Genomic DNA, 22530 nt, shown 5'->3' on the forward strand with positions numbered 1-22530 from the left:
TTCTGCTGGACAAACATCAGACACGACCAATGATGGGGGATGAAGCAATGATCAACTATGAAAACTTCTTGAAAGTTGGCGAGAAAGCTGGATCCAAGTGCAAGTAAGGCTGCTGATTCTCAAAATGCTTAATCTAGTTGTGTACAGTTTTCAGTTAACTAGACAAAGAACTAAATTAGATAATTTCTAGATGTATATAATTTCTAGACAGCTTCATAGCAGAGTTTTTGGAACACACTACAACAGCGGTTTAGTTAAAATTATGGCAAAATTGAACTACTAAGTTTTAATCTTAGAATAAACCTGTGGCAGCAAGATTTCTGCTGACTGTATTGAAGCAGTGATGTTGAATCAGATTTGGAATTTCTTTCCCATATATGCCAGGAGTGTGTCTGCTCTTCCTTCTGCCTTTCAAATCGCTCAAAGGAATTATTATGTAGTACATTTTTTATCCCATCCTTCCTCCAAGGAGTTGAGGGCAGTGTATATTTTTCTCTCTTCCTTCAAGTTCACATTTAGTTGGGTCTCCTCATCTGCTAGGCTCTCTAATGGGTTTGGTCAGTTGTTTCCACGTAGTAAGGATTCTCTGTGCTGTTTTCATTGCTGTTGCTAGTGCCAAAGGTATGTGTGTTAGCAATAGTTCCACACATAGAAGTTTTTGTCATACTTTTAAAAAATCCCTTTCACAGCTGCTTTGCAGTGCCTTTGCATTGGCTCTCAGGGACACCGTTGTCACAGCTGCTGTACTGACTCTCCACCCCTCTTCCCTTTTTATCATCATACATGTGCTATTGTGTTATAATGCTTCTACTAAATTTTGAAATAGATAAATGGCAATAGATTGTTGCAGTGGTGCTATAGCACAAGATCAATGTACAAATAGTATCCCTCTAGCTGTCTTGCTGCTTCCCTTTCCTGTTCTAGGAAACTGGGACAAAAACTGCCCGTACCTTCTGCTTCTACCTCTGAAATAAAAAGTGCTGAAGACTTCATTTTTTAAACTGAAAACTAAAATTCAGAGGAACTATAATTTGAAACGGAAATACAAGTGATGCTAGATTGCTGCAATGCTACATTAATTACTATTTTTAAAAAAATGAGCAAAAAGCCCTGTAGTGGCATTTGGGGGGGGGGGGATGTTGGGAAAATAGCACCTTTCAATGTGCACCATTTCTTCCATATAGCATGCTAACATGCTTGGGTACAGCATTCTTCTCAAAAGATCAGAGTAAAGCAGGTTTGGAAACAAGCCTATTAATGGCAGAGAAAACTTGGAAAGAGGACAGCTCAAGGTCATGTGGAAGCTCCAGTACTTAATTCTGAAGCCAGTGAATATTTCTCCTTGTGCCATTCCAGCTGCTGCCAGTGGTACCTAGTTGATGTTAAAAGTCAGAGATTTGTTCCAAAGAAAAGCAAAGTTTGAGTCCAGTGGCATCTTCAAGGTGTAAGCCCGTTTGAGAGCCAGTTTGGTGTAGTGGTTAAGTGCGTGGACTCTAATCTGGGAGAACCAGATTTGATTCCCCACGCCTCCATTTGCACCTGGCTGGATGACCTTGGGCAAGCTGTAGTTCTGATAAGGGCTGTTCTTGAAAAAGAGCAGTTTCTGTTAAGAGCTCTCTCAGCCCCACCTACCTCACAGGGTGTCTGTTGTGGGGAGGGGAAAGGAGTTTGCAAGCCGCTCTCAGACATCTTTGGGTAGTGAAGGGCGGGGTATAAATACAATCTCTTCTTCTCTTCTAAGCTTTCATGGGCAAGCACACTTCTTCAGATACAGTGAAACAGAATTTCCTCAACCATTACATATAGGTGTGGGGGGGGATTAGTTGCCAGGTAGGGTTAGTTAGAGTCAAGATGCTTCCTTACTTCCAAACTGAGGGTCACGAGTTCCTTTACTGAGTCAAATAGAATTATAGGCTCCATTTAACTAGGATATGTCTCTGAGACAAACCTTTCATGATTAAGACTAGCTCAAGACCAAATGAATGTTGTACAGGAGATCCGTGGCTGTAGGGGAGAATGACTTATGGTTATCTACTCTGAACTACTTCTCCCCCAGAGGAATTGCTCCTCCTCTCTCTCATCACCACAGCCACCATATCTAAAGCTGCCTGTTTCCCTTTGGCAGCTTTTCATTGTCAAAAAACCCCAATGGGACTGTTCATCTCCTAGTTAAGATACCATTTGGTCCTCAGACAGGGATATCTTATTGGAAAGTCTCTAGTAGATTGTTATATATGTAGAATTTATGAGAGTTTTTATGTGGCTTTGGTACATATATGCTAAAAGTCTAAGAGTGGTGATGAGTAGTTTCTCATCCCCACTGCATTTCACATGTTTCTGTGATTTGCCTTTTCATATTCTATTGGGTCACAAAACAGAAACGTAGAGGAATCCAAACCTATCCCTCGCATTGCCTCAAAATAATTACCAGGATAATTTAAAATTATTAAATTTACTGTGGCTTTGGTTGAATTACATTTGATCTGGAGAACTTCAATATTGTTACTTTTTATGTTTCTCAGGCAGTTCTTCACAGCTAAAGTCTACGCTAAGTTACTTCACAATGATCCTTACGGAAGGATATCTATCATGCAGTTTTTCAATTATGTTATGAGAAAAGGTGGGTTTGTTTCAAATCCTGTGATAATATGCTTGCAGTAATTCTAGAACCTTCATAGCAAGAAGATAAACAGTTTACATTGCTGGACTGTGGAATATAGACTCTAACAAGAATGATTATCCTGGGTTTAATTTTTATTTTCTAACATGCAACCTTTTTACCACTGTGGGTCAAATAGGGTTGCCAGATCTTACCTGGCTGCCAGTGGGGGGTTCCAGCCTGGGTTACTGCATCTTCTGGCATGCGCGGGAAGTGTGCATGCCACAATGACATCACCTGGATGTGACATCATTGCACTGGGCACATGGTGCAGGGAATGCTCTAGCATTCGGCCAAAAACTATAGTCACCATAGAGTTTTAGACAAATGCTAGAGTGTCCCCCGTATGGTGCACCTGGCGCAATGACATCACTCAGAGGTGACGTCATCGTGTCAGGTGTGACAGGGCTCTTTGGTGGTGGGGCTCCTTCTGCTGGCCAGTTGGCAAGTGGTGAATCGGGGCAAGAAAATGGGAGAAAACCCATCCCCTTCGGGGGGATGGCAACCCTAGGATAAAGGGAAAAAATATCCTGGAAGTTTGTTTTTGAGAGTTTAGAAAAAAGAAGACAGTCTATAAAAAATTCCCTTGAATAGCAGATCAAAAGAGAAAAATCAAAATTTAACAGAATATTTTATATATTTTATATAATTACATAACAAAATAAGGTTTCTTTTGGGTCTAGCAAAATTTGTATAGAGGCTTTTGGTGCAGGCTGTTGCTTTGTGCAAAAGGTCTGCCAGGTGAGAAGTAACAGTGAGCTTCTTGCACACTGTTTCTGACCTGAGTGGTATATTTGCCATGTATTCACCCAGCAAGTTGTGCTACACAAGCCAAAACCTGTGTAAGAAATGCCTTCCTGCTTCCAAGGCACTATGAAGAAATCCCCTGTAAAGTGACGGCATGCCTGCCCCTCCAAATCTGGTTCTTTCAACTCATACAGAAAGAGATGGGGGTGGCACTCAGGTATCTGGTCCCCTGGCTGTTATCTAGGAGCTGCCAGTTGATACTCTCAATGCACAAAAACTGCATTACTTCAGTGTATGACATTCAGAGCTCAGGTTCCAAATGAACAAATACAAGTGATGTCTGAAAGGAGAACCATTAATGTAGTGACTTCCTTAGACGTTGTACTATAAGCCAACAGGAACAGTATATGATCATTAAATTGGAGGCTTTTCAGATGCTTTCTGTGAAGGCAGATGTGGGCTTTTTTCACATCCACTTCACTCAGCAGTCATTTTCATCCCTGGAAATGTGATTCTCAAAGTCATGGGACCTATGTAGACAAAAAAGCTGGAGGGGGCAACATCTCCCCTTCTGCCTCTGGAGCTGCCTCTGGAGCTGTGTTTATGGAGGAGGGGGTGGGAGGGGGTGATTCAGCTTCCTTCTCGCTCATTGTGTTGGCCTCCACAGTTTCAATAATCATGAGATTAGGGGAACGAAGGGAAAATCCTTATCTGCTAGTACTCTTTTAATGGTTCTACTTGTATTGTTAATACTGAGCATTTATACAGTGCTTTCAGTGTTCCAGCCATTTCACATCTTACTGTCCTCACAGTATTCCTTTCTGGTGGGCCGTTGTGAAATAAGGGACTTATCAAATCTCCACTCGTTCTTTCAGCCATTACCTTATATCGGTTCACTTGCCTTCCTGCTGGTGAATCACCATAAAATGTTAAACAATGCTTAAATTATATCACTTCCTCATGCAAGTTTTTGCTAGTTCCATCCCATGGATCTATAAATGGGAAGAGAATTTTTCTCTAGTAGAAATGGGTCATAAAATGAAGTGTTTGCTTGAAATCTTATTCTGTTTTCTTTCGCTCAGATAGACACTTGGCTTGCTGAAGACATGTTGGCTTGTATTCATTTGCCTAGCACTGTAAAGGCAGTGCTTGTTCACAGTGGAAAATGCTTGCCAATTTTATCCATACAAGCAGCTGTTTGTATTTAGCTTGTGCAGTTGGGTTCCCTCCACTTATTGCACCTCTTTTTTCCCAATTAGAACCCAAACTAGCATAAATAACACTGTTTCCATTTCTTTTAATTGTTTAGAAAGTAATTTTGCATATGCATGTAATATAACTATTTTATTTAGTTTTCTGTGGATCTGCAGAATTTGGCTTTATGAGAATTGAATTCAGTATATTAGGAAATTTTATCAGTGCTTCCATGCATGTTCTGTGTGTGTGTGTGTGTGTGTGTGTTTTGTGTTGCCAAGTGTATTATTTCCCTCAAAACAGATTCCATCATAATATTTCTGTTTTGGTTTGACAGTATGGCTTTACCAGACAAGAATAGGTCTCAGTCTATATGATGTGGCTGGACAAGGTTATCTCAGAGAATCAGTAAGTAACCTATGCTCATAATGAAATGTATTTATCTGGTGTAATCACAGTATCCAAGCATTTGCTTTCTGGTCTCTTAATTTGACAAGGAGAAATGGGTAATGTGGGCATATTCTGTTTATAGTTAGTAAGAAGATTGGCCTAGGAAATATTAGGTAAGTAGTGTTGTGCTGAAGCTGTTTGATAGAGGTAATGCAGTATTGGAATTATCTGTCTAATTAACATTTCTGTTCATGCATTATTCACTGTGGAATATTTCACTCGGATAAGTACCCAGTAAATTCCAGAGAAAGCATAGTTGCAAGGAATGTTCAGGGCTAACTTGTTAATTCTGCTGTACTGAGCTGGATGATCCTATTTAACAGAACATCAACCTCTTATCTTTATCTTATTTTGTGCTTCTGGTAGAGAGGCCTCTTAACAAATATCAAATGTGTCAGCAAGGATGTTGTAAGGGTGAGCAGATAACAGTATTATTTGGAGTGTGTGTGTTATCCCTTTTTCCTTGCATCCTCTGTCTCATCTCTCTTGAGAAGGATAGACAAGGGACACTGGGATGTAAATGTATAATTTCTAAATAAATGTGTGAGTGTGTGTGAGAGAGAGAGAACAGCAAGGCATGTGCAAATATGGAGAGGTTGTTTGAGTTGCTTGGCTGTCTATGTACAGATATCACTTCTCCATGGGGGGGCGGGGAGGTTAAACCACCCAGGGTTTGTTAAGCTTAGGTATTTTCTAAAAGATCGGCCTTAGCTAGTATTTGGATGGGAGACCTCCAAGGAGTACCAGGGTCATGATACGGAGGCAGGCAATGGCAAACCACCTCTGAACATCTCTTACCTTGAAAACCCTACAGGATCGCCATAAGTCAGCTGTAACCTGACAGCACTTTTCACCACCACCACCACCACTGGGGACTGCTCTAAATTTGTAGAAACATATTTCCTTCCTGAAGCTGAACCCATTAACTGGCTTTTTTGATCTGAGCTCTAGTTCAAAGTGAGATATTTGATAAATTAACCAAAAGCGTTAAAAATCAGCTTGATGAGACATGTTCCAGGATGTGGCATGGAATGTTAAATGATTAGTTAAAAGGTGAAGAAGAGGGAGACAAGAGAACTGACCTGCTCAAGCACCCAAGAGCTTATAGAATCCTACATGAGAAGACCTGGGTGTGGGGAGAGAATTTCTAAATAGTCTCATCCCCCGCCCCCACAGTTCCTTGCAGATCTCCAGTGTGTGACTTCTCAGAGTTAGTTATCTTGAAAGGAGAATGTCTATCAGTAGGGAAACAGGACAAGATTAGAGTTTCTGCATATTTGGCAGATTGCTTGGGTGAGAAGGAAACTATTAGTTTGTAAATTTTAAAAATGTTCAAAAGCAGCCTGATGAAATTAGTGAATGTTCTAGCAGGCACAGAATGTTTGGAAGAGCTAAATATAACTTTAAGAGGAAAGGGAAGGGAATTTAAAAAAGAAAGATGGGGAAACCGGCTTGCTTAAGCCCTTATGAGGTTATCGTTTTGAGTTCTTCTTAATCTTATGAGGCTAAAGAAGAGTACTGAGTCAGGAGGAATTTCACACACAAACACCACACACGCACACAATATGCCTCACAGACTCTTAACTTGTTCTTTTAAAAACTCCCATCATTCTACATTAACAGGAATTCTACCAGTCAGTGGCTTAAATCCAGCGTGAGACCAATTTTAGTTAGCCTATACCATACAAATTTAGTTGGATGAAATAAAAACGTATCTGAAACCTGGGAGAAAACTGTTAAGAGACCCAGTTCCCCAATAAAAGAACAAGAAAGTGTTCAGTGGTATTCTACCCTAGAAGCAGAAGATTAAACAAAAGACAGACTAAGATTTGACATACATATTATACAAGAGTCCAGTAGCACCTTAAAGACTAACAAAATATGTGGCAGGGTGTGAGCCTTTGGGAGTCACTGCTCACTTCTTCAGATACAGCTTTACTTACAGTTTGATTTTTCTTGTTTTATTTTCTAGGACTTAGAAAATTATATCTTGGAACTCATCCCCACTTTGCCACAGTTGGATGGTTTAGAAAAATCTTTTTATTCATTCTATGTCTGCACTGCAGTCAGGAAGTTCTTCTTCTTTTTAGATCCCCTTAGAACAGGTAAGTTCATCTACTGCCAACTTTTACAAAATTTATTTTAATGAACGTAGGAATTTGCTGTCTTAATGTGGAGAGTTTTCCTAGCTTTCAGTTCTGCAGTCTGAGCTTTGTACGTATTGCTTCTTGTTAGCACAATGGGGCTTCTCCTGAGCACAGCATTCACCTGCCTATGAAGGACTTCTTGTAGCATGTCTATCATCTGAATGCTTGGGATCTCCATTATGACTTTTTAATGGTAGGATAATAATACACCAGACAAATACTTGCAAATAATTTAATAACATCAACTTTGCGTCGCTTGTGTGGAATGCAATTAACACAGCACCATTTAGCTGATCATCAGAATAATCGGATAAGAAAAGCAAAGCTGAGTTCTGCACACAGGAGTTCCTAGGCTGGCACAGACTGGCTAAGGCTTGGGGTGCTGTCCTCACAAAAGCAGTGATCTAGAACAAGCAGCAGACTCCACTGATTCTTACTATAATGTGCAATAGCATACTCTAACCTTTGATAGCCACCTGCTGTAGCTTTAGCCATTGGGTGTTCTTATTAATTTAACACATTTCTATGCCACCTTTCTACCCAGATGAAATTTCTCAAGGCAGCAACATTCCAAACATTAAAATATTTTAAAAGCATTAAAAATACAAATATATATATAACAAATTTAAAACAATTCAATAAAACATGTAAATATTTGGACAAATATAAACACAGAGATAGGAGGGCTACTAAGAGCTAGTGAGGGAATCTCCAAACCAAAAGAATGTCTTCACTGACTGGTGAAAGACAACAATAGAAGGGGACAGACGAATCTGCTAGAGCAGGGAGTTCCAAATTTTCAGTACCACAACCATGAAGGGCCTTTCTCAGGTTGTCACCCATCTAGCTGCCAGTGGTGGAGGAACCCTAAACAGGGCCTTTGAAGATGCCCAAAGAGGCCGGATAGGTTCATATGGAAGTAGGTAGTTCATAATACATGAGGTCTCAGTCATTCTATATATATAATTCCCTTATGTAGTGGTCATTTCCAGCTCTCCCGTTGGCTGTGCAGTGCGCTCTATCAGCCAATGGCCCATCAACCGCCACTCGAGTACTTGCGGTGTGCCATTGGCTGGGTGCTGGGTCTGCCCCTCTCCCCCGCCCACTGCCAGCCTTCTTGGCTTCTGTGGGATTAACATTTCCCCCAGTGGCTGTTGCTGGGCTACCAAGCTTGGTTCTGTCAGTAAAAAGGGAAAGGAATGAAGCCATTTCCAGGCCTTTGTATGGAAGTCATTGGGTCAGGCCTGGCTAGGGTTGCCACCTCTCCAGGTTGGGAAATTTCTGAATATTCTGTGGTGGAGTTTAAAGAAGCCATAGAATAGAATGCCATAGAGCCCATCCTCCAAAGCAGTTATTTTCTCTAGGAGGGGAGAGATCTGTTGTCTGGACTTCAGTTGTGATACCCGGCAATCCTTAGGCTTTACCTGGAAGTTGGCTACCCTAGGCATAGCAGTTAGCACTTCAGAGCAGGGTCTGCTAGACCCAGGTTCTTGCTTCAGAAGCTGAGTGGGTGATTTTGGTCCAATTACAGACTTTCAGCCTAACCTGCCTCACAGGGTTGTTGTACAGATCAAAAGGGGGAGAGGAGAATGATATAAGTGGCTTTGGTCTCCACTGCGGAGAAAGACTGTACTTTTCCTCTTGGAGGACCACTGCTGCCAATCTCCAGAGGAGGGCTGGAGATCACTCAGAATTAAAACTGCTCTCCAGATGGTAGAGATTAGGGGCAGATAAGGGTAGGTTGATGGTTGGTTGGGAAGAAGATAGGGCTGCCAACTCCAGGTTGGGAAATTCCTGGAGATTTTAGGGGTGGAGCCTGGAGAGGGTGGGGTTTGAAGAGGGGTGGAACCTGAGAAAGGTACAATTCCATAGAGTCCACCATCCATTCCTCCTGGGGAATCATTGTTGTCCATCTCCAGGAGAGGGGTGGAGATCACTCAGAATTACAACTGCTCTTCAGATGGCAGAGATCAGTTCCCCTGGAGGAAATGGTAAGTTCTGTGTCATTATACCCTGCTGAGGTCACCACAGTAAATTGACGCTGAGTGTCCAAGGCCAGGGCACTCGCCCAGAGCCTCTTTCTAGATTCCGTTGTGGAAATATATACAACTTATTTATTCCTAGTAGTTATCCTAGTAGTTATCATATTGGTCCCACAAAATTGGGCCCTGGGGCTATATTTCCATTTTGCTATTGTAGCCTCAGCAGCAATCCTGAATTTTGTACTTTAGAACCATAGGCTTGGATCCAGTAGGGAGTTTCCATGGATGGAAGGGTTTCCACCTGCAGAGTGTGGCTTTCTCACCTTCTCTTTCTGTTGCAGCCTAAAATACCCTTTGAAATGCTGCTCCCCCAGGAAAATGCTGCAGCAGATCCAAGCCCCAGGTTTTGCTCTGTTCCTTTTAAATACCCCATTGAACATATTGGAGCTGTTTTGAAGTTTGATAAATAATGTGTTTTTTTTCACTTTGGAAATTCAAGAATGACCCCCCCCCCCAGGGTCTAGTTTTTATTTATAGTGAGGATTTACAGGGCTCTTTTTGTAGCAGGTACTCGTTTTTTTGGGGGGGGATTTCTATCCCACCCTACCCAGTGGCTCAGGGTGGCTAACAACAATATAAAACCTAAAAACAATAAAACAATAATATAAACAATTAAAATTCGGTGCTACAAATCTACATACATCTACATACATTCTACATAATACACAGCGGCTAGCGTTCTTAACAGCGTGAGCGCCAGGAATAGTCGTTGTCCAAACACAGCTCTTCGGGCGACATCTACCCCCCACCCCAGGGTACAGTAGACGGATGGTAACATCGCGGTGGTGGTATATTTGCATATTAAGCGACACACCCCTAATATAGCCAATCCTCCAAGAGCTTACAGTAGCTCCTGTAAGAAGAGCTCTGTAAGCTCTTGGAGGATTGGCTACATTAGGGGTGTGTGGCCTAATATGCAAAGGAGTTCCTGCTACAAAAAGAGCCCTGGGAGGAATATGGGGTCTTCATCAGGACTAGAGAATACCAGTAAAAACAGTGAAACTGTACAAGTATGAGAACTTCTCCTGTTTTTCAAAGAGATGTGAAAGTATTTTCTCTGGAAGAATACCTTTTTGATCAATAGGAAGCTCTTACTGAATTATTTTCCTGTTGCTTGTGAAGGGCTAATGGCTAAATAACTTCTAAATAGAGACTAAATAACTTCTGATTTGCTCTTATTTTGACTGATGGAAAAGTTTTGAAACACTAAAATGCATGTTCCCATGCAAGCCTCATGAAAAAATAGAGTCTAACAGGCCTTACTGTAGCCCCAAGTATACCCCAGCCATTCACTTATTATCCTTCAGTAGCCAGCTAATATGCATTCTATGTTGTGTGTGTGTGTATATGTGTGCCCATGCCTGGAAGTCATGGCAACCTCTGGCGACTCCTACTGGGGCATGGAGGACATTCAGAGAAGTGGCTTGATAGCTTGCCTCCCAGCCCTGCTATGCTCTGGAGGTCTCCCATCCAAATACTTGCCAGGGTCGGCCCTGCTTATCTTCCAAGATCTGATGAGATCAGGCTTGCCTGGGCTATCCAGGTCAGGGCGCTAATATGCATTCTAGATGGAGAGAGAGCAACACTGTTCTTGTTGACTTAGGTGTGATGTACATAAATACCTATACATTATTTTTGTTAAAACTTTTTTCTTCTAGGGAAGATAAAAATACAGGATATTTTAGCCTGCAGCTTCCTAGATGACCTACTGGAGGTAGGTATTTTGATGTATACTTTTTATGTCGTTGTTACATATAATGAGCTCTAACTCAGTATTTCCATATTCCTTCAGTTACGGGATGAAGAACTTTCTAAAGAAAGTCAAGAAACCAACTGGTTTTCTGCTCCTTCTGCACTGAGGGTTTATGGTATGTTCCCATATATGGATTCTATAACTTCAGTCTCTGAAAGCAGCATTCTCCACTGTGTGAAATATTTACTGCTTTTTTTGCTGCTGTGTGTGTTAAATGTGTTAAGTGCCATCAAGTTACTTTTGACTTATGGCAACCCTATGAATGAATGACCTCCAAAACATCCTATTGTTAACAAATCAGTCCATCTTGTCAAGAAACACTTGCTGTTCCTGGCTCCCACTGATGGAACTTCTGAATGATTCCGCAAACCCATTTTACCTGTGAATCCCTCCAGTTAGGCTTGCACACAATAAACCAGACTTTGTCAAAGTAATTAAAGATTTATTAAATGAACTAAAAACAATCAACTATCAAGTACAGTGTCGTCAGGTCTAGGTAACAAGAAAATAACAAAGCTAACTATCTAATACACTGCATACCGCTGTTGCAGATGGCAAGCCTCTTAGGAGCATTAGAAGGTAATATAGCATATAAACCCAAACAATAAAATGCAATAGTATGGCAGCATTCTATCCATAGCAGACAGCCATAGCGAAGCATATCCCTTACTAGCCTATAGCCCCAATTATAGTCCTTTGCTCCATGGAGTCGGGTGGTCTCTCTCAGCCAACCAAAGTTCTTCTTAGGAATCTTCAAGAAAACAATGGTCTTTGCTTCTTCCAGAAGATGCTTGGTTCTGCTTCTATTTCCCCCCTCCCATCACACTATCCAATTATACACAGGTTCCCTTGATGTACCGAATTACTACATTCTGTTGTCTGACCTTGAATGAGATAACACTGGTGGTAGCAAGAGGTCTGAAATCACAGATGCCCATGAACTCAAATTAGGCCTTGCAATATCCACTAACCCTTCTGATGGAGTGAGGGTGCTTGAGCATCACATATCTCATGTTCGATATTCCTCTTTTCCTGCTACCTTCAACTTTTCCTAGTCTTATTGTCTTTTCCAGTGACTCAACTTCTGATAATATGACCAAAGCATGAAAGTGACCTCAGTTTAGCTGAAGAAGTGAGCAGTGACTCACAAAAGCACCTACCCTGCCACAAATTTTGTTAGCCTCAGTTTAGTCATTTTAGCTTTTAGGGAGAGTTCAGGCTTGATTTAATCTAGAACTCACTTGTCTTTTTTGGTTTATACTTGTATAACAATAAAAATAGTTTATATTTCAGTTTCCTCTTGCTGCACTGTTTCACTCCCACACATAGTGATGAGGAATGCTATAGAATGAATTATCTTGGTTGTCAGTGACACATCCTTACACTTAAGGATCTTTTCTAGCTCCTAGCTCCGTAGGTCGATGCACTTCCCACAGCCAGGTTGTGCAGGCACCACATTCCCTGGAGGAGTCCGAGGAGGGGTTTCGCAGGGGGGCAGGTTGGACATGCAATGGCGCTGGAGCTTGGCGCAACGGCTGTGTTGGCACTAGGCGCTGTACTTCCCTCTGCACTGCCCCCGCTACCATCTCCGGTAGTTTTTTGAGGGAATCCTCGACCATCTGCATCATCTGGTCGAAGCCCCTCTTGAGTAAGTCCAGGCAGGTATCTACGAATTCTCCGAGAGCCTTGGTTCCCCCCGCAGCTCCCTTCTCCACTTCATAGTCCACCATTCGGGAAGGCCGCTCATAACGGCTTTCCCTTTGCGGACCCATGGGTGAAGGAAGAGTCCAGGTCTCATGCAAATCCGTGCTGAATCGGCCCCAGCGTGGGCCCTGCAACCTGGTGGTCACTTGAGGCTTCTCCCCTCCAAACAGGTGCAGGAGCCGTTCAGCCCCGACCTGTTCCGCATCCTGCAATTTGGTCTCCTTGGGCTAAGTCTCAGTGTCCTGGTCCTCGTGGTGGAGTTGGCTCTCCTCCTTGAGGTTGATTTCATCGCCTTCGCTCATCTCAGCCAAGATAATCGGGTTGAGGGATGAAAGATTCCTGACACTTTGTCAGGGTCCTTAGGTAGGTCACACTACACAGGGCTTCAGAAGAAGATAACTGCTTTATTCGTGATTCCAGTACTAAAGAACATGTATACAGCATGTGTCAGGAATGGCCATCAGTATAAGGGCCTCTGACGTATAGTGAAATCAAACATCCCACGATTGAGCTGAAGCCAATGATTATAGTTTGCGTGCGCGGGCAAAAGCAAGCAAGTGGGCACAGCGAAAAGCCGTTACTTTCCCAGCAGAGTAAATGCAGCTGGCAACTACAAGGTCAAGCCAGAGATAGCACACAGTAGCTGGACAGGGAAGAGCTGAGAACGAGGAGGAGGGCACCCCTCCACATTATTATATATTATTATTCGAGATCCATGACAGGGCTACCTGACACTTAACTGCCAACCTTAAAGTTGTGCAATTCATCAGCAGTCATTACTTTTGTCTTCTTGATGTTCAGAAAGATGTTGCTTCAGAACCTAAAAAGGTTAATCAGGAATAGAAAAGGGCCAACATTTGGCTGTACAACCTCAGAAGAATATACAGTTGACCAGAGAGAAGTACCACTGGACATGTGATTACACTGGAGGCTTCATTTGTATTTTTGTATTTCTTTTCCTTGCCCAGTGGTTAAACTTTGGAACAATTGAGTTCTGGTTTTTATTCCATATTTTGTATATATAGGATTGTATGTATTTTTGCACATCAGCCAATATGCTCTGTATGTATTAGACCTCTGAGGAAGGCCTGTAAAGGCCGAAACGCGTTAGGTCTGTCTTATTAGGTCTATCTTATTAGCCCTTGTATGTTTTTATAGTTTTATATGAGGTATGAATGGGCCCTTGTTTGTTATTTTAATTTATGTTGAATAAACACACATATATATTTTTGTATATTTTATAATTAGATTTTTAGAGTTGGCCCTTTTCTATTCCTGACTAACCTTTTTAGATTCTGAATTCTAGGTTTAGGTTCAATTTTTTCCCCTTTTTTCTTCTTTGCTTTCCTCTTAGGCACCATAAGGCTGTAGGACCATATAGATTGCCTGCAGGTTGCACAGCTCCTTTGACTTATTATTTATTATTTTTATTTACATCATTTATACCCTTCCTTTCTCCCAAATAGGGGACTAAAGTGGTTTACATTGTTCTTTTGTGCTCCGTTTTGTCTTCACAAGAACCATGTGAGGAAGCTTAGGCTGAGAGTGTGTGACTGGCTGTAGCAGAGTGAGGATTCAAACCTGGGTCTCTCAGATCCTAGTCTGACATGCTAACTGCTACACCACACTGGCTTTCTTGGCCATAGACGTGTTAATGGGCTGGGCATAAGAACATAAAAATGTAAGAACAGCCCTGCCAGATCAGACCAGTGACTAATCCAGCATCCTGTCTCACAAGTGGAGGTCCAACAATAGGGCGTAGAAGCCGAAGACTTCTTCTGATGCTGCCTCCTGGCACTGGGATTCAGAGGTTTATTGCCTCTGAACATGGAAGTACCCTTTAGTCACCATGGCTAGTAGCCACTGATACACCTATCCTCCATGAATCTATCTAATTCACTTTTAAAGCCATCTATACCTGTGGCCATCACCAACATCCTCTGGCAGCAAATTCCACATTTTAATCACTCACTGTGTAAAGAGTTTTTTTGCTTTTGTCTGTCCTAAATCTACTGCCCATCAGCTTCATTGGATGCCCTCAAGTTCCAGTATGTTGGGAGAGGGAGAAACGTTATCAGCTTTCTCCAGCCCATGCATAACTTTAAAAAACCTCAATCATGTTGTCCCCTCTTTGTTATCTCTTTTCTAAACTGAAAAGTCTTAGACTCTTCAGCCTTTCCTCATAGGGAACGTGCTCCAACCCTCTAATCATCTTCGTTGCCCTCCTCTGTAATTTTTCCAGCTGTGCAATGTCCTTTTTGAGATATGGGAACCAGAACTGCACACAGTATTTCAAATAAGGGCTCACTAAAGATCTATACAGGGGCAGTATAATATTGGGTGTTTTATTTTCAATCCTTTTCCTAACAATCCGTAAACACAGTGTTTGTCTTTTCCACTGCTGCAACACACTGGGTTGATACTTACATGGAGCTTCCTAGTACAAGCCAAAGATCTTTTTCCCTCTCAGCATGTTCAGACCGCATTAGCCTATATTTGAAATTGGGATTTTTTGTTCCAAGGTGCATCACCTTACACTTACCAGCATTGAACTTCATCTGCCACATTGTCGCCACTTACCCAATGGAGATCCTCCTGGAGCTCTTCAGTCATTCTTGGCTTTCACCATCCTGAATAATTTGGTGCCATCTGCAAACTTGGCCACTACACTATTCAACCCTAGTTCCAGATCATTTATGAAATTAAATAGTATAGGCCCCAATACCAATCCTTGTGGGACCCCAGTGCTTACTTTGTACTCTCCATTGTAAGAACTGCTCATTTATTCCTACTCTTTTCTTCCTGTCATTTAGCGAATTTTAAATCTATAAGAGAACCTGTCCTCTTATCCCATGACTCCTGAGTTGGTGAGGTACACCTTGTTAAAAACCTTTTGAATGTCCAAATATATAATGTCTACAGGTAACCATTGTCTACATGCCTGTTCACTTTCTCAAAGAACTCCAAAAGGTTGGTGAGGCAGGACTTCCCTTTTCAGAAGCCACACTGATTTTCTACCCAACGCAGAAAGATTTTACTTTTTATTCCAATAGACATTGCTCTTTTTCCAGAATTGATATGATTTGGATGTCAGAATTGTCAATGAAAACACAAAAAATAGAAATCCTGCCTAGATGTAACTCGGATCACAACCCTGTTTTGTGGACCTCTACTGAAAGGAATAAATCCTTTCTTTGGAGAATAAATGAAGATTTGTTGGATAAAAAAGGTGTTATGGAAATGTTAAAAGAAGAAACAAAACAATATTTCCAACAAAATCTGAATAAAGAGACTTCAATACAGGTAGTGTGGGACGCTTACAAAGCTGTGATGAGAGGGATTCTCATCTCACAAAATGTGAAGCAAAAGAAGGAAAAACTTCAAAGGCAAGTGGAAGTATTGGAACAAATAGCCCAAAAAGAAAAAGAACTGAAGAAGAAACCGGGGAAAAAGAAGATTATTAGAGAACTACAGTTGCTGAAAGAACAGCTGAATGATTTTTTGAACCAAGAGCTTTATTGGAATTTAAAGAAGTTACAACAGAAATCTTTTGAAGGGGCGAATAAACCGGGGAAATATCTAGCTTGGCAACTCAAAGCAAGAAAAGAAAGAAGAATGATAACCAAAATTATAGAAGAAGGAAAAGAATTCGTTGACCCTAATGGTATAAAGAGAAGTTTCTTCAAGTATTATGCTAAATTGTTTCAAGCAAATAGAATTGATCTTGAGAAGATTGAAAGATATTTAGAAGAGATTCCACTATCCAAAATAAGCAAAGAGTTTAAAGATTTACTAAATGGGCCAATCCAAACAGAGGAAGTGAGGAAGGCAATTGAAGAAGCGAAGTTGGGGAAGGCGCCAGGGCCGGACGGATTTACCGCGAAGTTTTATAAAAAAATGAAAGAGGAACTTGTCCCGGCCCTGGAAGCTTTATCCAACGACATACGGATGTGCAAGAAAGTGCCAGACTCATGGAAAGAGGCAATCATTTCATTGATACCAAAGGAAGGCCAAGAACTAACGAATGTAAAGAACTACAGGCCAATTTCTCTCCTAAATAATGACTATAAGATCTTTGCAAAAATTATTGCAGAAAGAGTGAAAAACTACTTACAAACAGTGATTTCAGAAGATCAAGCGGGCTTTCTGCCAAAAAGACAAATTCGAGATAATGTAAGAATAGTAATGGACGCAGTGGAATACTATGAAAAGCACCCTGAAAAAGAGGTAACTTTTTTGTTTGTGGATGCGGAAAAAGCATTTGACAATCTTAATTGGAAGTTTATGTTACAGATGATGGAAAAAATTGATACGGGACAACAGTTCAGAAATTGTATTGAAGCTATCTATTCGGAACAAAGAGCTACACTGAATGTAAATAAAGAATTGACCGATAGCTTCAAGGTACAGAAAGGTACTCGGCAGGGTTGTCCCTTGTCACCGCTATTGTTCATTTGGGTGTTGGAGGTACTTTTACAAAAAATACAACAAGATCAAGAGATTAAGGGTTTGACACATAAAGGTTTTAAATATAAATACCGTGCTTTTGCAGATGACGTAATGTTTATTGTGGAAAACCCGACGGAAGAGTTACCGTTACTATTTCAAAAAATAAAAGATTTTGGAGAATTGGCAGGATTTTATGTAAACAAGAATAAAACGAAGCTTATTTGCAAAAATATGACGAAACAAAAACAAGTGGAACTACAAAATTTGGTACAATGTGAAGTGGTAAAGAAGACGAAATACTTAGGCATTGAGTTAACTGCAAAGAATATAGACTTATATAAGAACAATTATGAAAAACTATGGGCTAAGTTAACCCAAGACTTTAAGAAATGGGACAAAATGAACTTGTCACTGATGGGAAGAATTTCAGTTATAAAAATGAATGTCCTACCACGTTTGATGTTCCTGTTCCAAACAATACCAATACTTAGTAAGACAGATTTGCTGCAAAGGTGGCAACAAGAACTATCAAAGTTTGTTTGGGCAGGCAAGAAACCGAGAATTAAGATGAAAATACTTTGTGATGCCAAGGACAGAGGTGGACTACAGCTACCAAATCTCAGATTATATTATGAAGCGGTTTGTATGACCTGGTTGAAGCAATGGGTGAAATTAGAAAATGATAAGCTATTGGGGTTAGAAGGTCATGATTGTAGATTTGGTTGGCATGCATATTTATGGTATGACAAAACAAAAATGGATAGCTTTTTTAAGCATCATGTGGTAAGAAAAGCATTATTTGTGGTATGGATGAGATATAAAAAATATTTTGGTGATGTAAGGCCACTTTGGATTGTACCAGTGGAAGTGTTAACATCTTACTCAAGACGTAGAGACAAAGATTGGTTGCTGTATAAAGACATAATAAAAAAAGAGGGAACAGAATGGGTAATGAAAAAGCAGAATGAAATTGAATATGAATATGAATGGTTGAAATACATGCAGATCTCTGACCTTTTTAGGTCAGACAAAAGAAATTATGGTTTTAGAGAGGAAAAAAATGAAATGGAAAAGGTATGGGAGAGTGGAGGGGGAAAAGATATCTCTAAAATGTATAAAGTGTTGTTAAAATGGTATACAGAAGATGAGACTGTGAAAGAGCAAATGTTAAAATGGGCAATAAATATGAACAAGGAAATTGACATAGAAACCTGGGAATATTTGTGGAAAAATGCTATTAAGATATCACCCTGTACCAATGTTAGAGAGAATTGTTACAAAATGATGTATAGGTGGTATATGACCCCAAAGAAAATTGCAAATATGAACCAGAATATGTCAAATAAATGTTGGAAATGTAAAAAACATGAGGGCTCATTTTACCATATGTGGTGGACTTGTGAAAAAGCCACACTCTTTTGGACAAAAGTCCACAGAGAAATGCAAAAAATACTTAAGTGCTCTTTCAAAAAAGCGCCTGAAATTCTGCTTTTGGGATTAAAAATGGAAGAAGTTAACTCGACTAAAAGGACTTTATTCTGGTACCTTATCACAACAGCGAGGATGATTTATGCACAATTTTGGAAGACTGATAAAGTACCAGAAATCGAAGACTGGATACAAAAAGTTCTGTTCATGGCAGAAATGGATAAAATTACAAAGAAGTTGAATAATCAAGAAGATAATGTGTTTTTTCAAGAATGGAATGACTTTAAAATATATCTGGAAAAGAACTGGGATGTAAAACAAAACTTAATATGTTTAGATCAATATTAAGTCAAATGATGTTATCTTGAGGTTGTATGATAACAAATGATGTGTTAATGATATAAAGAAATTTGTAAGAAGGGAGTGAAGCATTGCGGGAAGCCATTGGAGGGAGGAGAGGAAGGGAATGGGGTAAACAATGGACTGAATGATTTAATTTTATATGTTATGTTCCTAAGAAAATAATAAAAATTTGTTTACCAAAAAAAAGAAAAAAAGAAGCCACACTGATTTTCCCTCAGCAGGCTTTGTTTCTTTGTCTGCCGAATAACTATCTGATTACAGTTTCTACTCATTTGCCTGAGCAAGACATTAGGCTAACTGGCCTGTAATTTCGTGGTTCCCCTCTGAACCCGTTTAAAAATTGATGGCACATTTGCTACTTTCCAGTCTTCTGGAACAGCAGCTGAATTTATTGACAAGTTACATATAGGGGTTAGTAGATCAAATATCTCACATATGAGTTCCGTAAGAACTCTTGGGTGTGTCATCAGGATGCGGAGACTTACTGGTTTTTTAATTTCCCCAACAGAACTTCATCTCTTGTCACTTCCATTTGACTCAGATCTTCAGACTCCTTTCCTAAATATAGTGATTGTGGCATGGGTACATGCCTCACACTTTGCACAGCGGAAGTTTATGTATTGTATCTTTTTGTATTGTTTTTATCAAGTGTATTTTACATGCTGTTAACCACCCTGAGTCCCGTTTGAGGGAGGGGGAGTGGAATATACATTTGATAAATAAATAAGTAAATAAACACAGAAGCAAAAAAAAATTCATTGCGCTTTTCTGCCATCTCCCCATCTTCCTTTAGCAATCCCTTTATTCCTTTGTCAGCCAAAGGTCCAACTGCTTCTCTGACTGGTGTCCTGCTCCAGATATATTTAAATAAACTTTTACTGCTTGTCTTGATGCTTTTAGCAACCTACTCCTCAAATTCTCTTTTTGCATGCCTGATTATTGACTTACATTTCTTTTGCCAGACTCTGCAGTCCCTTTTGTTTAATTCAGTAGGGCAGACCTTCCACTTTTTAAAAGAAACCCTTTTCATTTTTATAGCTTACTTGACTTGCATTGTTAACCATGCAGACATTCTTTTAGATTTGGCAGTGCCTTTCCTAACCTGTGGAATGCATTCTATCTGGGCTTCAATTAGTGTGGTTTTAAATAGCTTCCAAGCATCCTGTAAGGATATGACTCTCTTGTGTTTCCCATTCAGCTTTCTAACTATTCCCCTCATTTTTGTAAAGTTCCCTCTTTTGAAATCAAATGTTATTCTTTTGGACTTTGGGGATAACTTTCCATTGATGTGAATGCTGAACTTAATAGCATTGTGGTCACTGTTCCCAACTGGTGCAGCAACCTCTACATTTGTGAATTTCCTGCATTGTGCAGGGGGTTGGACTAGATGACCCTGGAGTTCCCTTACAACTCTGATTCTGTGATCTCTCACCAGGTCTTGAGCCCCACTTAGAACCAAGTCCAAGATCACTTACCCCTCTTGTTGGCTCTGTGACCAGCTATACCATTTATGATGTCTGGGCATCTTGTTTCTACAGTATGACTCGAGCACATGTCTACCCAAGCCAGTGTGAGGGTAGTTGGAGTCTCCAGTATCATAAATGTTTAATTTTTTATTCACCTCCCTCATTTCCTTCTCCATCTCAAGATCAACCGGGCAATAATACACCCCCACTTTTAAGTAACTCTTAAGGCCCAGTATTTCTACCCATATCACTTCTGTTGTGGAGTTGCAACACCTCCACCAACCCGTCCCTCCCCGTCCTGAGCATTCTGTAAGGCATTCTGTAGCAGGCTAGATATGGCCACTGGGCCTTCCATTACCTAATTTTTCTCTGTATTATCTACACGTCAAATGCATAAATAATTATGTTGTTTTCTGGCATAATCCTCAAAATTTCAGCATTATCATTCAAACACAGTAAGTAGCCTTAATTGGACTATTATTTTCTCAAACCCTCCTGAAGATAATAGTACTGGCCTACCTTTTAGGACTGTTTTTTTTGCACTTATTTTTATTTCCAGTTTTCAGTATATATTGAAACAACTTATCCAATATACAACATCAGAAGATACAACCTTTTACATATCGTCTCTAACCCAACAAAGAGAATACCAACACTGCAAACTTAAATTGGAGTCATTCATTCACCTTATTTTAAACATTGTTTCTTGTCCAACCATATATATAGCTTTTCCCACCTTTTTTTAAACAACTCATCATCCTTATTTTGTAAACTTATAGTTAATTTATCCATTTCTACCACCTCAAGAACTTTGTAAATTAATTCTTTTTGAGGGGGTATTCCCCCTTGTTTCCAGTATTTGGCAAACAAAATCCGAGCTGCTGTGATTATATATATAATTACGTATTTTTCTTCCATTTTATAATTACCTGTTATTATATTCAGCAAAAATAATTGTGGGATTAAAGGTATTTCTACCTTTAATATATTTGTTAATAGCTTTTGTAACATACACCAATAGCGTTGTGTCACTGGGCATCTCCACCAAGTATGATAGAAGGTGCCCACATTATTTTTACAGTTCCAGAGTAATATTTTGCCAATTTATCCGGTGACAAATGCCACCTGTGAAACATTTTAAATACGTTCTCCTTATATGGAATAGATCTTAAGTATTTCACATGCTTCTATATTTTAGACCAGTTCTCATCCTCGATAATATACTCAATGTCCTGCATCCACGTTATCATTGAACTTTTCACCACTTCATCTTGCTCATATTCCACCAGAAATAACTTATACAGCTTCTGTATTAATTTATCATTTGTAGATAGCCATAACTTATCTAAATCAGTTTTTCCCCGGTAGAACCCTTTAGTTTTATCTTTTTCAAATCTTGTTTTTAGCTTTTAGGACTGTTTTAATAACATGGAGATAAGGGCTGAAAACACCAGTGCTGCTGTTGCGACTTGGTTTCTACTACCCCATATACCAGTAACCTCCATCAAGCATCTCAGCACAAAAGCCTGAGCAATTGTAATCAAAAGGTTATTTTATTACAGATCTAAAATATTGCAGCTCTGTATCTACTCTAGAACTAAGGGCTTTTTTTCTTCTCTCCCTCCTCCCTCAGGCCAATATTTAAATCTGGACAAAGATCACAATGGCATGCTTAGCAAAGAGGAACTATCTCGTTATGGAACAGGGACTCTAACCAACATATTTTTGGACCGTGTCTTCCAAGAGTGTCTAACGTATGATGGAGAAATGGTACTGATTTGTAAATATATTGCAGTATAAGTAATTTTGTGTAAAAGCAATTTAAAAAAAAAATCCTGTTTATAAAGATTGCAACTTGACATTCATATACACTGACTGGAATGAAGGCAAAATTATTATTTGAATAGTGAATGAAACCCCACACATTCATAACTGACCTAGCAGCTGGCTGAATAAGACAGCTCATTGTTGTGATGGGGAGGACAGGGAACTCTTCACTGTTTGCTTCTATTGGAAAAGCAAAATACAGCATGGAATTTATGAACTGTGTGCGCACAAATGTAATAGAATGTATAATTTATTTTTAATTGCCTAGGACTTCATCCTACTAACATTTATGTAACTTGGG

The 22530-nt window shown here is 40.0% G+C and overlaps 1 protein-coding gene across 1 annotated transcript in view; it reads left to right on the forward strand.

The window, feature by feature from the left end:
• Positions 1–22530, forward strand: part of PPP2R3C (protein phosphatase 2 regulatory subunit B'', gamma) — a 43621-nt gene that overhangs the window by 15465 nt on the left and 5626 nt on the right. Inside the window, exons 4-10 of the mRNA XM_015416397.1 lie at positions 1–103; positions 2523–2620; positions 4938–5008; positions 7023–7155; positions 10898–10953; positions 11032–11107; positions 22036–22172. The exon at positions 1–103 is cut by the window's left edge and continues 10 nt beyond it. Of these exons, the coding sequence (XP_015271883.1) occupies positions 1–103; positions 2523–2620; positions 4938–5008; positions 7023–7155; positions 10898–10953; positions 11032–11107; positions 22036–22172 (674 nt within the window). The remainder of the gene's footprint in view (positions 104–2522; positions 2621–4937; positions 5009–7022; positions 7156–10897; positions 10954–11031; positions 11108–22035; positions 22173–22530) is intronic.

This window comes from Gekko japonicus, unplaced genomic scaffold (assembly GCF_001447785.1).
Source record: "Gekko japonicus isolate JY-2015 unplaced genomic scaffold, Gekko_japonicus_V1.1 scaffold1540, whole genome shotgun sequence".
NCBI classification, from domain to species: domain Eukaryota; kingdom Metazoa; phylum Chordata; class Lepidosauria; order Squamata; family Gekkonidae; genus Gekko; species Gekko japonicus.